Source organism: Narcine bancroftii, chromosome 4 (assembly GCF_036971445.1).
Source record: "Narcine bancroftii isolate sNarBan1 chromosome 4, sNarBan1.hap1, whole genome shotgun sequence".
Lineage (NCBI taxonomy): Eukaryota > Metazoa > Chordata > Chondrichthyes > Torpediniformes > Narcinidae > Narcine > Narcine bancroftii.
This window is the reverse complement of record NC_091472.1, coordinates 265,442,113-265,463,501: the sequence shown is the minus strand read 5'-3', so window position 1 is coordinate 265,463,501 and position 21,389 is coordinate 265,442,113. Positions and strand designations below refer to the sequence as shown.

Here is a 21,389-nt window from a genome sequence, read left to right as displayed (position 1 = left end):
CTTTTTTCTTTGGCTTGGCTTCACGGACGAAGATTTATGGAGGAGTAATGTCTACGTCAGCTGCAGGCTCGTTTGTGGCTGACAAGTCCGATGCGGGACAGGCAGACATGGTTGCAGCGGTTGCAGGGGAAAATTGGTTGATTGGGGTTGGGTGTTGGGTTTTTCCTCCTTTGTCTTTATACATAGTGACATTTTAAATATACAATCTATTAAACTTTTTCTCGCAAATTCAACAAACAAAAACAAAACCATCTTCTCCTCTTCCATACATCCAAATCCATTCTCTGTCAGAGCTTACATATATTTTAAGTATATGCAGTTGGGGAAACTAAATTTTTATATATATGTTTTATACCTTTTTGTTCCTTTTCATTACTTTATCTGGGCCCCTATATGGTGCAGTCCATTGTGCTATAAGTAGAGGGGAGTCGGACTTCCAAGTGCTTGCGATACATTTTTTCGCTAATGCCAGTGCTATTTTTATTAATGAGACTTCATATTTGGTCTATTTGTCTCTTATTTCCATGAAATTACCTAATAGATATAGCTCTGGGTTTCCCATGAAGGCCACTCCTGTTATCCTGGTTAATTTTTTTCTGTGATTTCTTGCCAAAATGGCCTCACTTTCATGCATGACCACATGGCATGTAATGAAGTTGCTGTCTCAGTCCCACATCTGAAGCACATCTCTGAAATTTCAGCTTTTGATCTATATAACTTTTGTGGGGTAAGATATAATTGGTGTTTTAAAAAAATTATACTGAAACAGTCCATATCTTACATTTATAATTGATGTCCTGCTGACTTTGCACCAATCTGACCAGCTATTTCTGAAATTACCACACCCAAGTCCGAGTTTTATCTTTCCCTTGACCTCTTCATCCCTCGTTTTGGACTTTAGCTCAGGAGAGGATAGTACATTTTGTTATAAATTTGGATGTATTTCCCCATCCAAACCATTCAGCTTCACTAACTTCAGGTGGGGTCAACGTTGGTCCCCATCTTTATCCAAAGAATGATCTAAGCTGGAGAAAACAGAAGAAGGTCCCATTAGCCACTCCGTATATGTGTTTTAATTGTTCAAAGGACATAAAAGCACAGTCCTTGATATATTTTATACCTGTCATATAATGAATTTAATATTCTATTGCCCATGTTCATAGGCAATAACACATTTTTACACAATGGTGCTTTTATTGATATCCCTACTTTTTTCCTATACATTCATTAATTACTTGCCACGTTTTAGAATGGGGTAATCCATCTTTTTCTTTAGTGATTTGAAACTCTATTTATAGATAAAGTCCTTTGCTCTCCCCTCCTCCATTAAGTACATTCCCTTTTGAACCAAGACGGGGATTGTCTTCAGTGAAGAAGACTGCAAAAAATCTACCCTGTGCAGGCGAGGTAATATTTTTTGAAATCTGGAAGTCTTAGTCTTCCCAGCCTGTTGTCCCATGTCAGTTTTTCCAATGCATTTCTTGGTACCTTATTGTTCCAGAAGAACTGTCTACTATGGTTGGTTAATAGCTTAAAGTTTTTAGGCAATGGAATAGGCACTGATTGAAAAAGGTATTGTAGTCTTGGCATCACTTTCATTTTGATGCAGTTAATCCTTCCCAACAAAGTAATCCAAGAGGAGGAACATAATTTTGTTTGTACAGATTTTGCAGGTTATTGTCAGTTGCTATTTCAAGATATTCCATCCATCTTCCATTTAAATTCATATTCAATATTTGTTAATGGCATTATCTCACTTTTATCCATATTTATTTTACAGTCTGATATTCTTCCATATTTTTATAGTGTTACTTGTAATTTTGTACACGTGGACTGTGAAAGACATAATTTAATACTAATGGGAGGTCCATTGAAGAGTCTGATAACAGCAGGAAATGATCCTTGAATCTGGAAGTACATGTTTTCTTAAACATGCGCATCTTCTATGTGGGATGCGTTAGTCAATTTTCAAGGAATTTGTATCCTTATCTGCAGTAATTTTCCTTTTTCTACAAGTTGCTGTTGCCTGATTGCATATTTTCAATATTATCCATATTCTTCATTTCACGTGTTGTCATGAAGATTGTAAAAGATCACATTTCAAGCTTTTGTTTTAATTTTACATATTTCAATAATTAAGATTGTATAAAAGGATCAAAAATTCACTCACCATTTTATTTGTACTGTACTTGCATTTGCTCTCTTGACATTTGACTAACTGGTATTGAATTTTATCTGCTTCCTATCATTCGTATATGGTAGTTTGGATTGTTTGCACTGTCTTCGGTTTGTCTGTATTTAGATGCAGCTATTTTTTTGTGAAGCTTGAAGGGTATGTTATTTTTATGAAAAAGAAATTCCTGTAATTGCTATATTTAAGTTAATCAGCAATGGGGAAGTTTGTGGGGAGGCTGCAGATTATCTCTAACATTTCTGCATAATGCATTTCATAAACTGTATTTATGCAGAGAATGCTAATTTTTTGTAATTTTATTTCTTGTGTCATGCTGCTTGGTGAAAAAGCTGCCCCCCAATTGCTGCTTTCTGATGATGACCTATTTTTAATTACTTGAAGTTGTTCTCCAGTTTTGTCAAATCCAGTTTTGTAAAATCCTGCTGCAATTTTGAAACTGTATGTATATTTTTCATTCCATCTGCCTGGAGTGGATGCGTCTAAATTTATGCAGTCTTCAAAATCTCATTTGTGGTCTTCCCTGCCACCTTGTAAATGTAATCTTTTTGTTGTATCACAGAATGTCTTATTCTGCCTTTCAGTTTTTGTTTTTGCTTTGTGATTAAAAAGCTGGTATTGATCGTGACAAGCTCTGACTCCATTGCATGTGTTGGATGGCTTTTTCTATATTTATTATTGGCTGTGCTGAAACTTTGGGGATGCGAGTTGAGGCCAGACTTTGGGTCTGATTACCATATATTTCAGCGTATATTGAAACCCTCAAAAATCTCTCCAAAATGGGGAGTCATTCTGTATGCCAGATACACTTTTGAGACCTAAATTCAACTTAAAAAAAAAAAAATGCTTTGATGCCAATTCAGGCAACCCTTGAAAGGCAAAAAAAGACAAACAACAAATTTTTATGCTACCATTATATTAGAATGAAATTTTTATTGGGGGAAAATCACATTTAGAATCCTTCAATATCACTATCATTGTCTGAGGCAAATAGTGTCACTATTTAAACAATCATCACAGTCCGTATCTGATGAGGCAGCTTGAGCTTTGTCATCACTGTCCTACAGTAAATGATCTTCCTTTGCATCCATTGCACAACTTTTTAAATGATTTTATTACAATACAAAGTCACACAGCACATCAAGTGATGCAGCACACATTGCCCCACCTTTTGTGAACTATTTTTCTGCACTCGTCATCCATGTATTCCATTCTTGATGCACGTGATCTTTGAATGGTTTGTTGATGCAGACATCTCGAGGTTACAATAGAGATGTCAAGCCCCCTGTGCTAATCTACTTTTAGTGTTCTCAGTTTTAGTGTTCCCAGACCAGCAAACTCTGTACTTGCATAGCTGCCTGTTCCACACATTGTCTATCCATATTTTTATTTCAAACATTGTCTCTTTGGTATTTTTCTTAAAGTATCTTCTTTCTTTCTCCAATCTCTTACCCACTTGTGTGTCTCAATTTTTCTTGCAGCAGTACAGTTGCTGGATTTTTTGGCCATTTCTATTACTTTTAACTTAAAATTCACTTTATATTTTCTTTCTTTTCACGTATGTGAATTTTCAGCATTTTTAAAATCCACCCGCATTTTATCAATGCCCTCCCGGCACGCTCTGATTCCCTCTGCTCAATGCCGTGCCATTTATGCTAGTGGCACTCTCTTGTGTCTTTACCCATATCTCGAAAACCATCTGCGAAGAAACGATTGGGAATGACTAATTGGTTTTAAGGTTAGGTGAAGAAAAAGCCAAGAAATAGATGAACATTAGTGCAAAGAAATGGTTATGGATTGGGCAGGACTTTGGTGATTTATGGCAGGGGTGCTGCCTCGGGATTGGATGCAGGGTAGTAGTTACAACTTAGGGATTGAATGCAAGTTGGGCAAGGGCACTGCTTGACATGTTTGATGCTAGTTATTTACAAGTACTGCTTGGAGTCAGGAGAACCAGACATTCTGGTTTGAGCATAGCATAGGTCAAGCAGGTACTGACTGGTGACGTGGAAAGGGCTTGGAGTCTGGGTATAAATGGGGTTACTTCCCTTTAATGAGAGCTGCACCCCCTTGACCTGCACTGTATGCCTTGTGCTAGTGCTGTGTTCTTTCCTCTCTTTTTTTTTACCTCCCTCACATGCCTGATGGTAACAACCACCCTTAGCTAACACCAATAACTCAGCCATCGATTTTTGGTGGGGTCAACTTGTATGCCCAGTGTATGATAAAATCATGAAAATGAGGTTGAAAATGACCTGACTTATCGGAAGCTTGACTGATACACAGAAGTGTATGGCAAATGCTTGTAGTACAATATTCTGTTGTATTTGTGTGATGACTATTTAGTTTCCATACATAGTTTTTCACAGTTTGTTCTCCATCTTCTTTCTTGGGCCTCTTCCAGTCCTCTGATAGTTCAGGAATACTTTGGAGTAGTGCTCTTGACCCTTTTGCTTTATCAATGACAAACTAATCTTCAATCAGAGGGGATTACTGCCTTTTGTTTGTAAAATAAAGAAACATGCCTTCAAGACCCAATAATAGCCATGGATCGATTGATAAGTGGCAAATAAAATTTTTATTTCACAGTCGCCAGGCATTTATCATCTGGACTCGAGTGCATCTAACCAAGTGGCCCTATCATTCAATGGCATCACTGTCACAGAGAACCTCCATAACATTGACAGTGTCTAATCATTCTTTAGAGGCTCAACTGGACTAGTCACTTAAATTTTGTGGCAATAATAGGATCTTGTAAATAAATCTTGTAAATCATGACTCAGCAATGCATAAGACGTTTGAGTTTGTAGAATGTTGTTCCTTTGCCTGGATGGGTCCACCTCCGACAATACTTAAAAAGCTCAACAGTTTCTAGCTGTTGGTGCTTAATCTTTTAACACATGTCAATGGCAAAATAGAACTGTATTATGCTTGATTTGCTCCCTGTCCATTTTTACAGTACCTTTTCCAATGACTCCCACCAAGAGGAGGGGCAAGTTACTACCAGAGAACACTTGTCTCTGAGTATCCCTCCAACCCACATACCATTGTAAATCTGAAATAACAGAAAATAAAAGCTTTTTTTTCTCCATACTGAATATTAAGACATAGTTTAGTCGCTGTTGCCATGTCCAAATTCTGGAACCCTATTGGGGATTACCTTTACCATAAAAGACTGCAATTGTTCAAAAAAGCAACTTGCCACCATCTTCTTGGTAATTGGCAATAAATGCTGGATGTCAGCAGGCCTTGCATTCTTTCATTTTTGTGTTTTGCTGAGAGATTTAGAAGTCCCATTGGCAGATGCACACATCTTGACATTTTTTGTGTCCTTTAACTGACATTGGAAAATATCTGTCCTTGTCAAAACCATATAACCGTTTACATCATGGAAACAGGCCATGTCGGCCCTTCGAGTCCGCATCGGTTCACCTGAACAACTCCACTAGCTCAACCCTCCCGTTCTCTGCCCATAACCATAATACTTTATTTATAAAGGTCAATATGCCAAAAATCTCTCTTTACAACTCTGTGACACCACTTTCAGGAAATTATATTCAGTAAAACCCACTGTATCCAAAACTTATAGGGATTGATCGATGCCAGATAAATGAATTGGCTGATTAGATTCCGTATTGTATGGATTGGTGAATTGACTGTTCTTTTTTGGGGGGGTGGGGGCAGTGGATTTCAAACTTAGATATTTTTAATCTATTTACCTATTTATTTTACAATAATTTTTTTGCCAGTTGCCTGAAGCTGCCAATTGCATGAATTCTGCTGGGGATTTTGCTGTATCTGTTCTTCCACACTTTTCAGTGCCCTACCATTTACTGTGCATGCCCTACCTTGATTTGTCCTTCCAAAATGCAACACCTCACACTTGCCTGAATTAAATTTCAATTGCCATTTTTCAGTCCATTTTTACAATCCCTCTGTCAGCTTTGAAAGCCTTGCTCACTGTCCACAACACCTCCCTCTAGTCTTTGTCATCTGCAAGCTTACTGATTCAATTTTCCATATTATCACCCAGATCATTGACATAACAAAAACAATGGCCTCAGCAATGATCCACAATGCAAACCACTAGTCAGAGGCCTCCAATCTGAGAAGCAATCATTCACCACAACTATCGGGCTTCTTCCATCCAGCCATTGTCAAATCCATTACTACTTCACCATGAAGACCAAGTGCCTGAACCTTCGTGACTAATCTCCCATGTAGGAGCTTGTCAAAGGCCTAACTAAAGTCCATGTAGACAACATCCACAGCATTTCCTTCATCAACTTTGCTGATAACCTCCTTGAAAAATTCTACAAGAGTGATTCAACACTCTTGTGCACAAAGCCTTGTTGTCCATCCCTAATCAGCCCCTGCTATCCAAATACTTATACATCTGATCTCTTAAGAAGCCTTCCAATAATTTACCAATTACTGACTCATTGGCCAATAATTTCCAGGGTTACTTTTTTATACAATGAAACATGAGCTACCCTCCAATCCTCTGGCACTTCACCTGTGGCTAAGGACATTTTCGTTGTCTCATGTTTAAGGGCCTAGTTGCACCTTTGTTCTTCACCTCATCATCTTTAGTGTTTCACCTGTTCATTCACTTCCAAGATTTTGCTGCTTCCATATGTAAATTTTATTTAATATTACTTCCTCATACCCAATGAAGAAAAGTTGTATATATTGCGCATTTGTTGACTTGCCCATTACTTCTACAAACACCTCCGAGGTTTTCTGGTTTATCTTGCCACAATCTTTCTTTTATTTTAAATCACATTCATCAGGGCATCTATTAGTAATTCTGAATTTTCCTTGCTTGGTGTGTGGAAACTCAGACCCATTCATTCTTTCCCAACTTGTGAGTCTAATCTGTCGTAATTTGTTTTTTCTATAACCACTGACTAATCTGATTTTGCTTTACCTTCTGTTGTTCTTCGCTAGCATTGTGTTTTGTGGTAAGAGTTTGGAATTTTTTCACAAACTCTTAAATAATAAAGCTCCATTCAAAATGTGAGGAAATGCTTTTTTTTTCCTGTAGTTTGTATGTAATTTCCCAATCACTGCAAGTACAGCTGGGAAAATGGGGTTGCCAACAACTGGTTAATTTTACTGAAAATATTTTCTTAACCTTTCCTTCCGGTATTTTAAAATTTCCACTCCATTTTGTTTTGTCATGAGCATTATTCTGTGGATACAAAGGATATTATTTGCCTTCATCCGAAACCTCAGCTAAGATTTCCTTGTTTGCATCTGTTTATTCTGTAGTAGGATTGACAAAGAGCAGGAAAATGGTTCTGAGCAGCTTTGGGATTGATGTGGAGAATGAAATTGGTGTAACAAGAAATGGTTGGGTTCAAAATCTTTCTACTCCTGAATAAAGCAGAAACAGAAATTCCCTGGTCCTCGTGTTCCACTTCACTCGCGTCTGTTTTCATTGGGTTTGCAATATCTGTCTGCTCCAAAATTCCATCACCTGCCATGCATTCCCTTCCCACTCCTGATTCTTTTAGCATTTCAAAGTTAAATGCTGCTTGGTCCATCTTTCCAATCCCCATTTTATGGAACTTTCCCATATAAGAGATGCTACGACCAATAAAGACTACTTTCTCAGAAGCCAGAGGAAAGCTTTTTTTAGTTATTTGTCACATTATGAGAAGAGTTCTTCTGCGAGGTCAGATTTTTTTCTTACATTCATTCAGCCACATAAAGAGTACAACTTGCAGAGTATAGAATTACTGTACAATGAAGGGAAAAATCAATGAGTACCAATCAGGGGCAGCTTGATAGCTCTGTTGGGGGGTTCATTCAGGAGCTAGGTAGCTGTGGGAAGAAACTTTCTTTAAGCCTGTTAACACTCGAATCTTCCCTGATGGGAGTAGGGAGAGAGAGACTGTGTATGAGGTGTGATTGGTCCTGTGTGACTTTCTGATACCACACAAGGGGAGGGAGGTTTCATTGAGGTACTAAGTTGCATTTGGTACCTATATCTAGCAAGCTGCTTTTTGATATTCATCAGGGCATCACCCATACCACACTGTGATGCATCCAGCAAGTATGATTCGATGGTGAACCTGTAGAAGTTGGTGAGTGACAAGGAGGGAATATGCAAAACCCTTCATCTTCTCAGAAAATAAAGACATTGTTTTTTTTTTACCATTCTTTCTATGTGCTTGTCTCAGGTTATTGGATATGTTTTTCATAACAACAAAATTATCAGGCCACTTCAGCATTATTGTGTCCATTCCCCTCTACTGAAGTCGCTGATAATCCTCTTCAACTTGCTGATGTTGAGAGAGGCCATTATCTTGGCAACAGGTCACAAGGCTCTCAATCTCCGTAATTTATTTTAATCTTGGCTGAGCAGTTCTTGCATCTAAAGGTGGGCCTGAAAATATGGGCCTGAAACTATATTCCTGGTAAGAGATATCTGGGAAATGCCCACTCTGATGTTTATAGTCATTTGCACTGTTAGAAAAATTGCCTGACATGAACTTGAGGATCAAAACCTTGTCTGACTGAGTATGGGACATTGTTCTGTTGCCAACAGGACATAAAATATTTGATTCTCCAACTTTAGATAACTTTTTTGGTTTGTATGATATCTGGCTATTTTTGTCTCAGATTTTTTTTAAAGAGTTGTACTTTGTAGCATTATACAGATGATCATGTTACCAATACATTAAAGCATGTTATTCTTGACTGCTTCATGACTCTACTATCAGAACTTCCCTTTGTTCACCCATCATTCTTTTCAAACTTTGCTACCTATACTAACTTTCTTGCTTCTGATGAAGAGGTCCAAACTTGAAACATGAACTATTTCTCTTCCCATAGATGTCTGATATACTGAGTATTTCCAGCATGCTGTGTTTTTATTTCTGATTTTCAGCATCTGCAGTTTTATTATTTTCATTTTTGTAGTTGATAATGTACTGCAAATCAACCCTTTGTAATATACTTCGTTTTTTGACATTTAATTGAATTTCATTCATTTTAACTATTGGAAAATGTCATAATATGTCTTTGACTGTGAATCTTGCATGGGAAGAATCAATGGGTGGAGCCCTGCACCAACAACCAGCTGTTAGATGAAATAGATGAAACTTGCAGATAACTGTAGTCTGGAACATTGTCAAACTTTGTCCCTGACTGAGAAAGTGAGCTGTAATTCTGCTTGCAAGCATAAGTCTTATTGATATGTGTGGTACTCCTAATGAAAATTATTTTATTGTTGTTAATGTTTCATCAAATTAAGGGTTTGTGGTTTTTATACACTTTGTGTACTCTAATTCAAAAGCTGTGTGATAGTTTTAGTCCCTGCAGTTCTTGTGAATGAAATGATGAAAGCAGCTGTGAAATTGTTACTGATTTGGAAAATGTGAAGAGATAACAAAACTCAGTTGCCCATCACCAAAATGAACAGGATTTTGAGCAGTTAACCAGAACCATTTTGTAATCTTCACAATTCCTGTTTTATTATTAAATTGCTAAATTATTAAATGAATTAAAGTAGCAAGTCACATATGTGGAACAGTAGAATATATTTTTTTATTTTGTAAAGCCCATCTGAACTTTTTGAGTTATTTGGAATGATTTAGAAGTGAAAAGAAATATCATGTAGAAAATGAGGCTGGAAAGGCCAACAGTGATTGTGGAAATGTTAGAAAAATGGCTTTATTATAACTCGCATGCTTATATTCTTAAAATGTCAGAATATGATCTTGCTAGATCTTTCTGGAAGATTCTGCCTTGTGTCTTCTGTTGTCTCCATGAGTTTTGATTGGAAGGGAAGTGAAAGACTTGCACTGCTTGAGCCACAAACTTGTGTGGCTTGGGCATTTCAATAAGAATGTAACAGAAGTTGAGGGTTTCAGTAGGTCGTGCAGCATCCATGGAGAGAAATGGACAGTCATTGTTTTGGGTTGGGACCCTTTTTTTTAAACAGACTTAGGTGGGAAGGTGAGATTGCAAGCACAAAAAAGGGTTGGAGGATGGGCCCACATAATAGCATACTGGAGAAATAAAGATGGGAGAGGTGGAACAGGGAAATGAGTAGGAAAGACCACTCGGGGGTGGAGTTTGAGAGAGAAAAAACATACTGGAAAATACATTTTTAAAATCTTTTGGAAAATTTAGACATACCGCAGTTATAGGTACTTTCGGCCATGAGTCCATCCCGCCCATTTTACACCTAATTAACCTACACCCCCGGTATGTTTCAAATAGAATTGGCTATGAGAAAAGGGGAGATGGGAAGAGTGGAAATGGATCACATTGAGAGTTTCCCAAAATTGGAAAATGTAACATTAGTGCGATTTGCTACCCAGGCAGAATATGATTTGCTGCTCTTAATGATAAGGCTCAGGATGGTTTGTGTGGCAATAGTGAGGGGGATCAAAACAGGTGGCAATCCGAGGATTGAGTGCAGAAGCTTGCAGAATGTTTGCCCAATCTATTAATGCCCGTAGAGTTGGTTGGAGGAGATGCATATTGAACTGCACCTGTTGTTGCGTTCTGGCCATTTGGCATTTTTCCAGATATAGTCTGGACATTGGAGTGCTCAGAGAAATAAATATCTACAGCAGTTTGAAAAACAATCAAAATCTCCTTTTTTGATACATGGCAATGAGACAAAAGTCACAATCTTAACTAATACATTTTTTTAAGGGTTCCAAAAATTGCACCAGAAACTGGACTTGTGCCCAGGTGATGCGAAAGTGTTGCAATGGTGTTAGCAGTGCTGTCCTCGCCATTCGCTCATTGAACAGCCCCACAACCCCAAGATAAGGATAGCTGCCTAACTTTGACTTTATAGATTGGGTATACTAAACCATAACACTTTTAACTAACAGTGATTTTTTTTCTTGCCTTATCTAGTTATTTTTACCAGTTTAAATATTTTTAAATTACTGTATATTCTCTTTAATGTTAATTAATTCTCTCTAGATGTGCTTTCTTAACGATGAGCTTGGCTTGTAATTACCCATAATGCACTGCACTGCCACCAACTGTTGGTGTATAAGAATTGCAATATATTCAAGATTGAATTTATTGTGTGATGATGTAATGGGGAGGGACGTATTATACTGGCTGCTTGCTGTTGGCTATGGTTGTAGATATACTCCACCCTACTGCTAGAACAGATGGCAAACCTTTCCCACTGGCCAGTTTAGAGGTGGCTTTTCGTCTGTTATTAAAAGCCCAGTATTGGAATGATACTTGACTGGTCCTTGTGTCATGTAATAAAACAATCTCCTATAATACAAAATTGCTTTTGCCTGCTGTAAGGCTAACTGATTTGCCTTTGGCTGAAATTGCCTGAAAGGCCTCTTGAAGTTAGAAAGGGAGTAAAAGAGTTTCCCAGAGTTATTGAGTGTCTGTGGATTTGCCTACAGAGTAACCGCAGCCATGCAGAATCCATTCCAAACTAAGTTCCAGATCTGAACCTCTGATACATTAAGGAATCCTTCAGTGTCCTCAGCACCCTCTCACATCCCAGTTCCGAAAACTGGTTCCCCTCCAGCCAGTTTCGAACCAGTCTCCAGCAGTCCGATTCCCTTGTGTGCAGTTTCTGTGGGTTCCTCACCTTGAGTGGCCAGCAGCCTGCCGCATGTGTGCATCTTTCACCTGCAGAGCCCCTCATTTGTATGCCGCCATGGTCACCGGCCCTTGGATCGTCTTCTCAGACTGGTGGGGGGGGGGTAATTTCCCCTTTTTCTGGTGCCCTGTGCCAGTCCTCCACTTCCCTGGTGTCTGCAAACCCTATATTTTTTGGGTTATCAATTTTATAAAGAATGTATATCTTTTTAAAATTTGCATTTGTCTGCCCCGATGTTCATTTGTAATGATTATGTGGTCATGATCCATCTCGCTGCTCTGGCAAATGATGGAAAACATTTTACAGTTTGGGCTATCTGTACTTGCTGTGACACTTTAGCACCTTGCCCTCTTTGAAAACATTCCTTTTTCTCTTGTTTCACACCTCTTTTCCCATTCTCCACCCTTCTGTTTCACCTCTTCTCATTTTGTCTCTTTCCTATTCCATGGCAATAAGGTTTTTATGAAAATAATGTAATCCCTATCATTCAAGAAGGTGATAGTTGGCTGTGTAAACATTGTAGTACTAAATCAGTAAACTGGGAGCAAGGGAAACTACATTTGAATCCAAAAATTATGGCTATTTAGTTGAATATCTTTTCATATTTTTAATTTATCTGGATTTTTAAAAAGATGTATAGCACAGTAACAGGCCCTTCCAGTCCACAAGCCAGTGCTGGCCAAATACACCAATTGACCTACAACTTTGTACATTTTGAAGGGTGGGAGGAAATTGATGCACCCAGAGGAAACCCCTGCAGACACAAGGAATAATGTTCAAACTCCATGCAGACAGAGCTGGATTTGAACCTTGGTTGTTTGGTGCTGTAATATCATATACAAGTATGAATAATGTGAATAGGATGTCAGATGGGAAGAAATTGGGGCAAGAAGGGTAACATTTACCATTGTTTACTTGATTTTTATTTCAGATTAGATCTAGTGGCAGAGCAAAAATAATTGAATTTGTTGCATGTAATGTGTGGAGATTAAACCTGTGGCATTATGTAAATTCTATCTGATGGGATAAGGCATTTGTTAGTTTTTATTAATTTGTAGAAGAACAAGTTATTATGTAAATTAGCAGCTTTAACTTGGAGGCCATTTGGTCCATTATAGCTCCCAAATCCAACAGTCCTGCACCTCTTATTTCCCCTAGACATATAACTTATTACGTCAGTTGCCCATCAACTTAACCTTGATTCATTTGCCATGAGTAATTTACTATAGGCTCCTGCTGGTGTGGCTACATCTTTTTTCCACCCAGTTTCCATTTATGAATTCAAATTGAGCATTTTCATGCGTATCGTAGTTTTGGATGTTTTCCCCTACAAGTATCTATTTTCCTACACAGCCCAACTAGATATAGATAATGCTCTAGTTCAGAGCCTGTTGGGATTATCCCATATATTTTTTTTTCTTGTATTGTGCTCTTTAATTTCAGTTGCTTACAATTTCTTGTGTAGATGCTTTGAAACAATAATTAATCACAATTTTTTTTTAACACAGGTTGCTTTGTTTGGTATAGAAATTTTATCCACCCTCATTTCACGTCTTCAGGATCACTTTAAAACCCACATTGGTACAGGTATGTCAATTTTTTTGTTCATCAACATTGTTGTTGGATAAGTGCTTGAGTATGGTCACTTACGATTTGTTTAATTTTGTAGTATCTTTTGTAATGAATCTCTCCTTAGCTATTAACTTAAGATTCACGGCATCATCGTTCCTGGAGCTTTGGTCAAACTTCAGAAGTTAGGTTCCCCAAACCCCTGTTGTAAAGTTGTAGACGTGGTTGTATTTCTGCATGGTCAGAGGCAGGTTGAAAATCTGGAATAAAAACCTAGTCTGACAGCAGAATAGAGGATGGATATCCTGTTCAAACAGCAGAGTTTTAGTTAAATTTGAACATCATGTTTGCCTTAGACATCATGGACCAAAGGGCCTCTTGCAGTTCTGTACTGTTGTTCTATGTTTCAGAGCTGGCCTGATTAAAATATTTATCTATAAAACTGAGACTATCCAGCATTTTTGAGTTTTATGGTTTGGTGTTAGCAAGCAAAATGTATAAATTGGTGAATTTTCCTGTTGTATTGCATGCAACTTTAAGGTGAAATAAGATGCACGTACCTTGTCTATATTTTTTATTTCATCAAAAAAATGCAAATTTCCGCAGTGTTACCCAGTCTTATTGACCGGCTAGGAGATGCAAAGGATCAAGTGCGAGAACAAGATCAGAACCTTTTATTGAAGATCATGGAACTGTCTGCTACCCCTCAGGTGCTTAATTAAAAATTGCACTTCTTTTGTTCTTGTTCTAATACATTGATGCTCTGATTTGTTTTCATGATCAACCGCTAAAGGCTAATAGAGCTTGCAAATATTGTGCTGGTTAAATATAAGCAATAAATTTAATCATGTAATGAGTTTGGTGGTTGTGGCAAGTAAAACAATAAAATCACTTTGGATATTTTATTTTTGATATCTGTACGTTGTTCAAAATATTAGTTTATGGGTCACTTTTAATATGTTAAGTTTAAGGCCATTATAGCTCTTATTTCAATTTGCTAGTAAAGTAAATGTTCATCTTTTAAAACTAATTTGTGGAACGCTCAAACCTCAGAAGTTAAATTTGAATGTGTATGTATGTCACGACAATACTTGTGGTTTGTACTTCCTGCAGTATGTTTGGGAACGAATGCTGGGAGGATTTAAACACAAAAACTTCCGAACCAGGGAAGGAATTTGCCTTTGCCTTGTTAGTACATTAAATACGTAAGTAAAAAAAAAAAATAAAGCTCGCCACATAATAGCTAATTTTTTTTGTTATACATTTCAGTACTTTTTAACTGTTTATTTGAAAACTTCTTTTCTCAGTTACGGAGCTCACAGCTTAACTCTGAGCAAAATCGTACCACATATTTGTAATTTATTAGGAGATCCAAACAGTCAGGTAAGCTGTCAGCTTTTTTTTATTGGAAATATTCTAATTTTTTTTCTTGACTTTATTCCTGATATGTTTACAAATTGTAGAATTGCAAAAGTTAGCAGATATACTTGCACTTTAGAATTCAATTAGATAAAATAACATTGCATCTGAATTTCTAGTGGTAATGTATTTCAGTAACTTTTTAAAAGTTACATATATAGAGAGAGATTTGATTTTCAGTTTTGCATGATTTCTCAGTTTTTGACCATTACAACCAATAATGGTCCTATTAATGGTTAATGGCAACAACAGTGTACAAACAAATATGTCACTATGAACAATTAAAGGCCTTGCCTTGCAGTGTAGATAAGCATTTTTATTGTGAATAAATTTATTTTGAAATAAAAATAATTAGACGCATGCAGCGAAAACTCCTCCTTGGCTGTACGTATCAGCATTTTTGAATATATAATGGCTAGGAAACTATATGAAAAGCACGACATAAACTTATTTTTCCCCTCCACAAATGAATACTGCAGATTTTTCAGAGCTTAAATAAAGTAAAAGTTGCTGGAGACTGAAACAGAAAGCTAATGTTTCAGGCTGATAACTTTTCATCTGAGCTAGAGAATGTTTGAACTATTTTAAGAGATTTAGTTGATGTTGTGGGTGATTGGGAGGTGGAGGAGGGGGGGCGGCGGTGAGGGGAAGGAAGGTTTGTGATAAAATAGTGTTCTGAAGAGAGTGCGGTAAGGGATGTGTGGTTCCTGCTAAAAAAAATAGGGTTATCAAGGCTTAATGATTAATAAAGGGCATTTCTGGCTAAAGCACAATAAGGAATTCCCAGAAGAACTAAGAGAGGGGTTGGGTTTTGTGTAGAGAGGGAAGTGCTGCTAAAAGTGTGAAATGCAAGGTGGGACTGACTAATTTTTTTTTTGTTTTTGAATTCATTGCAAGGCTGTAATGTGCCCAGTTGAATGCCAAAGCTGGGCAGGTTTGAATTGTAAGGAGTGGCAGGGATTCTTCTCCCTGCTCCCTGGAGTGTAGAAAGCTGAGCTGGGGGGTGGGGGGCTGGGGACAAATGAAGAGGGGCATAAATAATGTAAATAGCCTTTGGGGTAGGGAATCTAGTACTAGAGGGCATATATTTCAGGTGAGAAGGAATGATTTAAATGGGACATGAAAGGATAGTGGGTGTATTGAATGAACTGCCAGAGAAATGGTAGAGGTGGGTAAAATTATAGTGTTTAAAAGTCATTTACCAGCAGACAGGTGCATGAATATGAAAGGTTTTGAGGAATATTGACTGAACACAGACCATGTGTGAGTCTGATTTGTAAAGTTAATGTGGCAATAACAGCAAAAGAAAGCTTGATTGTCAACTGTTAATTGTTTTTCAAGCCAGTAACCCTTTCAGCATTTTGTGGATTTGCTATTGAAATGACGAGTAGAGAGATCACAATTCATTGACAACTTTTTCTTAAGGCTCCTTCCCATATAACAAGGAAACCTTTTCCTTCCTTTTCCAGTCCCCCAAATACATTTTCTTACTGAAACTGTTTACGTGATGTAGGTTCACGTTGGTGTATTTAGTTCTCAGTGAAGAGTGTTAATATATATTAAGATTTTTCAGTTTTGCTTCGTTGTTCATGGGGCTGTTGTATTGCTGTAGCTTTGAAACTGCTCAGTTTGCAGAGCCATCTGTTGGTTAAATGGAGACACTGTACATGCAGTACAATGCCATCTGTGGGATGATAAAATAATTGCATGGTTGCAATGCTCATTACATTCTGCAGCTGCAGCAATGGAGACCTCTCAGTAGCCAACCATTTCAATCCCGCACTCCATTCTCACACTGACATGTCTGTCTAAGGCCTTAATGCAGTGCCAAATTGAGATTACCTGCAGATTGAAGGAACAACATCTAATATTCCTCTGGCACTTTCCAACCAAATGGCATTAACATAGACCTCCAGTTTCTGTAAGACCCCTCTCCTGTCTCTCTCCTTCCCTATTCTCTCCTTTCCTCTAGCTCCCCACCCCCTTCCCTCTCTATTCAAAGAACAACTCACTTTCCTTATCACTTCTCAGCTTTTTTCTCTTCTATCCACCAAGATCTCTTGCATTTTAGCCTGTACATCACCTCCTGCCCCTTATACGCTCCTCTCTTCCCCCAGCCTATTAATTCAGACGCCTGTCTGCTTTTTGCTCGTACCTTGGGAAAGTGCCCAGGCCTTTGCTTCCTAGAGATACTGTGTCATCTGCTGAGTCTCCACTGCACTTTTGTGCATTGGACTACAATCAGTGTCTACAGACTTGCTTGTTTAACTCCTAATTCTATCTTGTTTTGGTTATTGAGTTCTAAGACTTTTTTTTGAAAGAAAAGGTTTTATTTTGTGACTTTCGCCACCTCTGGATGATTTGAGGGGTTTTAAAATTATTGTAATATTTTTGAAGTATAGTCACTGTTGCAGTGTCAGAATCTCAGCAATCAACTTGATGGTTGGCATGGACGGTAGGCTAAAGTACCTGTTTCTGCACTGGCTGTATGAATTGGTGTCTGATCACAGCAAATATTGAACTGCATGAACGTTGAATTGCTATGTCATTAACTAGTTTATTTGGCAGACGCCTGGAGTAAATGTTCTCTTCTCCCTTTCCAGCTGCTTTGAGAGAAAAACTGCTTTCTAATATTTTAATTGATTTTCATATCAGGTCCGTGATGCAGCAATAAATAGTTTAGTAGAAATTTACAAACATGTCGGAGAACGGGTCCGTGCTGATCTTCACAAAAAGGGGCTACCACAGTCAAGGTAAGTAAATGTCCACTTTTGGACCCCCTCCTTCATTAGTAACCAACTACATTGTATTCATTAAACTGTGAAACTGTTCATTTGATCTGTAATAATTTATCAAAGTTACATTATAATGCGGCTAATTTGCCATTTTCCCGAAGTTGTTGGCTGCCTTGTCATGTTGTTTTCTGAACTGAGCTCCAAGCACATTGGCATGGCCAGGTATAGTACAGGCGCTGACTACCTGTTCATGGAATAACTTTGCAAGCTTGTGAGTGTTTGAGCCTGCCAAAGCTGTCATTGTGTTTGGGACAGTGAAATGTTTGTGAAAGTTCCACAAAAAATAAAAAATCTTATTTTTGAAAGGAAGCTTAATTTTTCTTAAATATTTTGTTATAATTTGCTCACAAACTCACTGGACAACATTTAAACTAACAAATACAATGAAAATCTATGTACTGCCTTTTCTTCTGGCAGCTGATTTTCTCCAAGCACTTGAAAGCCTACAAAAGGTTATGATTTTTCCTTTAAAATCTATTCAAGCAGTACTCGGCAAGCAGGGATGGCAGGGCTGAAAATGCCACTGCTATGTCAGACTAGCATTAGTCTTGGAAACCAGGACTTGTATGGGGTTACCTGCAAAAAATATCTCTCCATGAATACAGATGTGCTTGATGCAATTCTGCTCCATTATTTGTATCATTGCTCAAGAAGTAAAGCAGTTGTCATTTGGATACTCATCAAGTAAACAGCCTGACCAGATTTGACTGCATTGGAAGTGATGTAACATCGATATTGATTTCAATGGCTCCATTATGATCATTGCTCAAATAATTTTGTTCAAAAATGAAATTTATCTATCTTTGCTGCAGGTGTTGATATCAGTTTAAGCCGTGCTATTCCTGTATCCCTTCATTTCCATCTTTCATATACTTTTGGATCTTATAAATTTACGACTCCACTTTTAAAGATACATTGTCAAAATATCCCTTAATTTCAAACTGATATTGGTGTTGAGCTACTTCTTTTGGTAATGAGTTCTGAATATAGTAAAGATAAACAGCATCTGGCACCAATGGGGGTTGCCGGTAGCTTGAATTCCAGATAAAGGGATTTTGCTGTATTTGTTTTGAGTGTGTAAGAACACACTGTAATGTGCAAGTCGAGAACATTTTAAATTGTATTTGACTCTTGCAATATTTACATTTTTTTTTCATTTTTAAAAGCAAAGTATCTGATCAGTGGTTTGGATTAGAAAGTCTTAATGATATTGTGTTGTGTTGAGTAATTACTTTTCAGAAGAATGAGTCCCATAAGCAGCAGAGGAGGTGTGTTTCAATCCATCACTTAACAAATTTCTCCATGCAGCATTGTTCCAAAAAGGGGTATAGGCCATGATATATAATTGAACATAGTTCGACCAAGGTTAAAGAATGTTGTTTTTTTAACCTCCTTGGACAAATTGACATTTTTTTAAAAACTGACAGTTGCCTTCATTTTGTTTTTCATCAAAATTGTGAATTATTTGACAGTAGTGTAATTTAAATGCTGTGAATCATACACACAAAATCCCTTCACCCTCAACCTTTATTTTATCTTGGACTTCCACACTTTTTATATTGCACTGAAAAATTGCATGAGCCATTTGAATTTTTTCGTACATGCAGTAGAGACTGCAGAAGTCGGAATCTGAGGTTCTTTGTGTTATGAGCCCAGAGGACCCATAAACTCAGCAGCAATAGATATTCACCAAGACAAGTGGTTACTTAAAAAAAAAGGTGCTTTTTTTAAACATGAAAACAGAATCACACTTTAACATCACTATTGACTTAACAAACCTAACTTAACCCCCTTCTAATTCTAAGCGCACATGTATGTAATGAGTGTGTAAGTTTAGAACAGTTCTTTCATTCACAGTCCAATCTTGCTTCTCATTACTCCAAGTTTACTGGTTGCAGGCAATTCTTATGCTGTGCACAGAATTTGACATTTATGAAGTTCACCAGGCTTTGGTGCTTGAACGGTCAATGGTTACCGCTCAGGAAACTTCTTGTTGGTTTTCAGAGAGAGATGTGTTGTTCCTGGATACAAACTGAGCCTTTTAATCAGCCACTTCAGTGTTTTGCCCAAGAAACTTGCCCCATCAAGGTTTTCCAGATGATAACCTCTTCCTTTCAGGTCACTACAGAGTTCCTTTTTGTTTCCTTTATTTCAAGTGAAACATGAGGCAGCCAGTCCTCTCCTCTTGTATGAGCCACAAGGGCTTTGACCAGGCTGAACTAAGCAGTCACAACCTGTCTTCCAAATGGGGATTTCAACAAGCTTGCAAGCTTGTCCTGTTCTAGTCCCAGCTGCTGCTGCTAACTGTCAAACTGCAGAACTGATCTGCAGAATTGATCTCTCTCTCTCTCTCTCTCTCTGTCTCTCTCTTTCCTTCCCCCCCCCCCTTGCAAAGCCACCTGACCCTCTTAGAACAGCAAGTTCCATTCCACACAGCTTGTGGCTCAGAGTTCTTTCATCTGCTGCCTTTTTGTAAACAACAATCCATTAGTGAAGTCTCTTGGGCACTCTCCGAAGCTTTTGCAAAGTCTCTTGGTGCCAGCCTGTCTAGCATAAGCATAGGTCCAGTATTTTAAATAAGATCTGTTTTAAAATGTTTGTATGTGACCTACACTAAAAAAAAACAACCTGCCACAATCTATCTCCCAAAAACATATCTATAATCTGTCATATTTACACTGGCTTTTCTTGTCTGCATTCCCATCTTGATGAAGGGCTCCAGCCCTGAGGGATCATTGACTTCTTTTCCTTCCACTGCTGCTTGACCTGATCAGTTTCTCCAGCAGATTGTTTAGTCTATTTTGGTTTTGCTTTTCTGTATTTGAAGACTTTAAACACCTAACGTTTGGGGGAAAAAAATAGTTTTTTTTTTAAACCGAATTAGACCATTTTAATTTCCCTTTTACATGCTTTTCTGGGCAGACACATTCATTGAGTGAAAGAGTTGGGATATCCTGTTGCAGCTGTACAAAATGTTGGTTAGACTAAATGGATTATTATACGTAATTCTGGTTGTCACATGACAGGAAAGAGATGCTAGAAAAAGTGCAGAAGAGATTCACTAGGATGTTGCCTGGAACTGTGGTGGGTGGAGGCGGGGGGCGGGGGGTGGGATGGCGGGCTGTAGATGAAGATATTGAATAGGCCTATTTTAATCTCTGGAATTAAGGAAGCTGAGGGGCTTGCCTAATAGAGGGGCATAGGTAGGGTAGATCAGCCATTCTCAACTTTTTATTGGCTGTATCCCTCTTAAGTCTCTACTCAAAGTTTAAGGGCTGCTTTGTCTGTGAACCATACAAGTTTGGTTGGTTTCTTCCATATTTCTCTCCTACTGACCACGTGATTAAACATTAATTCTTAATGATTTCAGTCAGTGCCCTTCTCCACCTTCCCCTCTCCCCCACTTTAAAAGTGTCATTTTGGTCCTTGTGGGGGTGGGGGTTTGTATGACCTCCACTGAGAATGGTTGGTGTCTTTTTTTCAAGCGTGGAGGAGTCTGGAACTAGAGAGCAGGTAAAAGGGGAGAATTTTAAAGGAAATTTGAGGGATACATTTTTCCCTAAAGAGAAAGTGGTTATGTGAAATAAGGTGTTTGAGGCAGATAAATAAATAGATACATATTTAAAAGTCATTTGGACAGGTACTTGGATTGGAAATGCTTGGAGGAATGCAGCAAGTAGGTCTAGCAGAAGAGGACGTCCTGGATGAGTTTGGCTGAGGAGGTTGTTTCTGTGCTGTGCAACTCTGACGTTACCACAACTGCAAGTTATAAATTCCTGCTGAGTTTCTCCAGCTTTGTGTTTTTACT

The 21,389-nt window shown here is 38.0% G+C and overlaps 1 protein-coding gene and 1 non-coding gene across 10 annotated transcripts in view; one reads left to right on the top strand and one right to left on the bottom strand.

Annotated features, from left to right (window-relative positions):
* clasp1a (cytoplasmic linker associated protein 1a) overlaps positions 1-21,389 on the top strand; it is a 235,470-nt gene that overhangs the window by 22,300 nt on the left and 191,781 nt on the right. For all 9 annotated transcript variants that reach the window (XM_069934915.1, XM_069934911.1, XM_069934914.1 and 6 more), the window contains exons 3-7: positions 13,307-13,385; positions 13,974-14,077; positions 14,481-14,572; positions 14,675-14,750; positions 17,442-17,539. In XM_069934915.1, coding sequence (XP_069791016.1) covers positions 13,307-13,385; positions 13,974-14,077; positions 14,481-14,572; positions 14,675-14,750; positions 17,442-17,539 — 449 coding nt within the window. The remainder of the gene's footprint in view (positions 1-13,306; positions 13,386-13,973; positions 14,078-14,480; positions 14,573-14,674; positions 14,751-17,441; positions 17,540-21,389) is intronic.
* Positions 10,868-10,994, bottom strand: LOC138762571 (U4atac minor spliceosomal RNA). The gene has a single exon (XR_011356969.1). It is a non-coding gene; the product is annotated as a U4atac minor spliceosomal RNA (small nuclear RNA).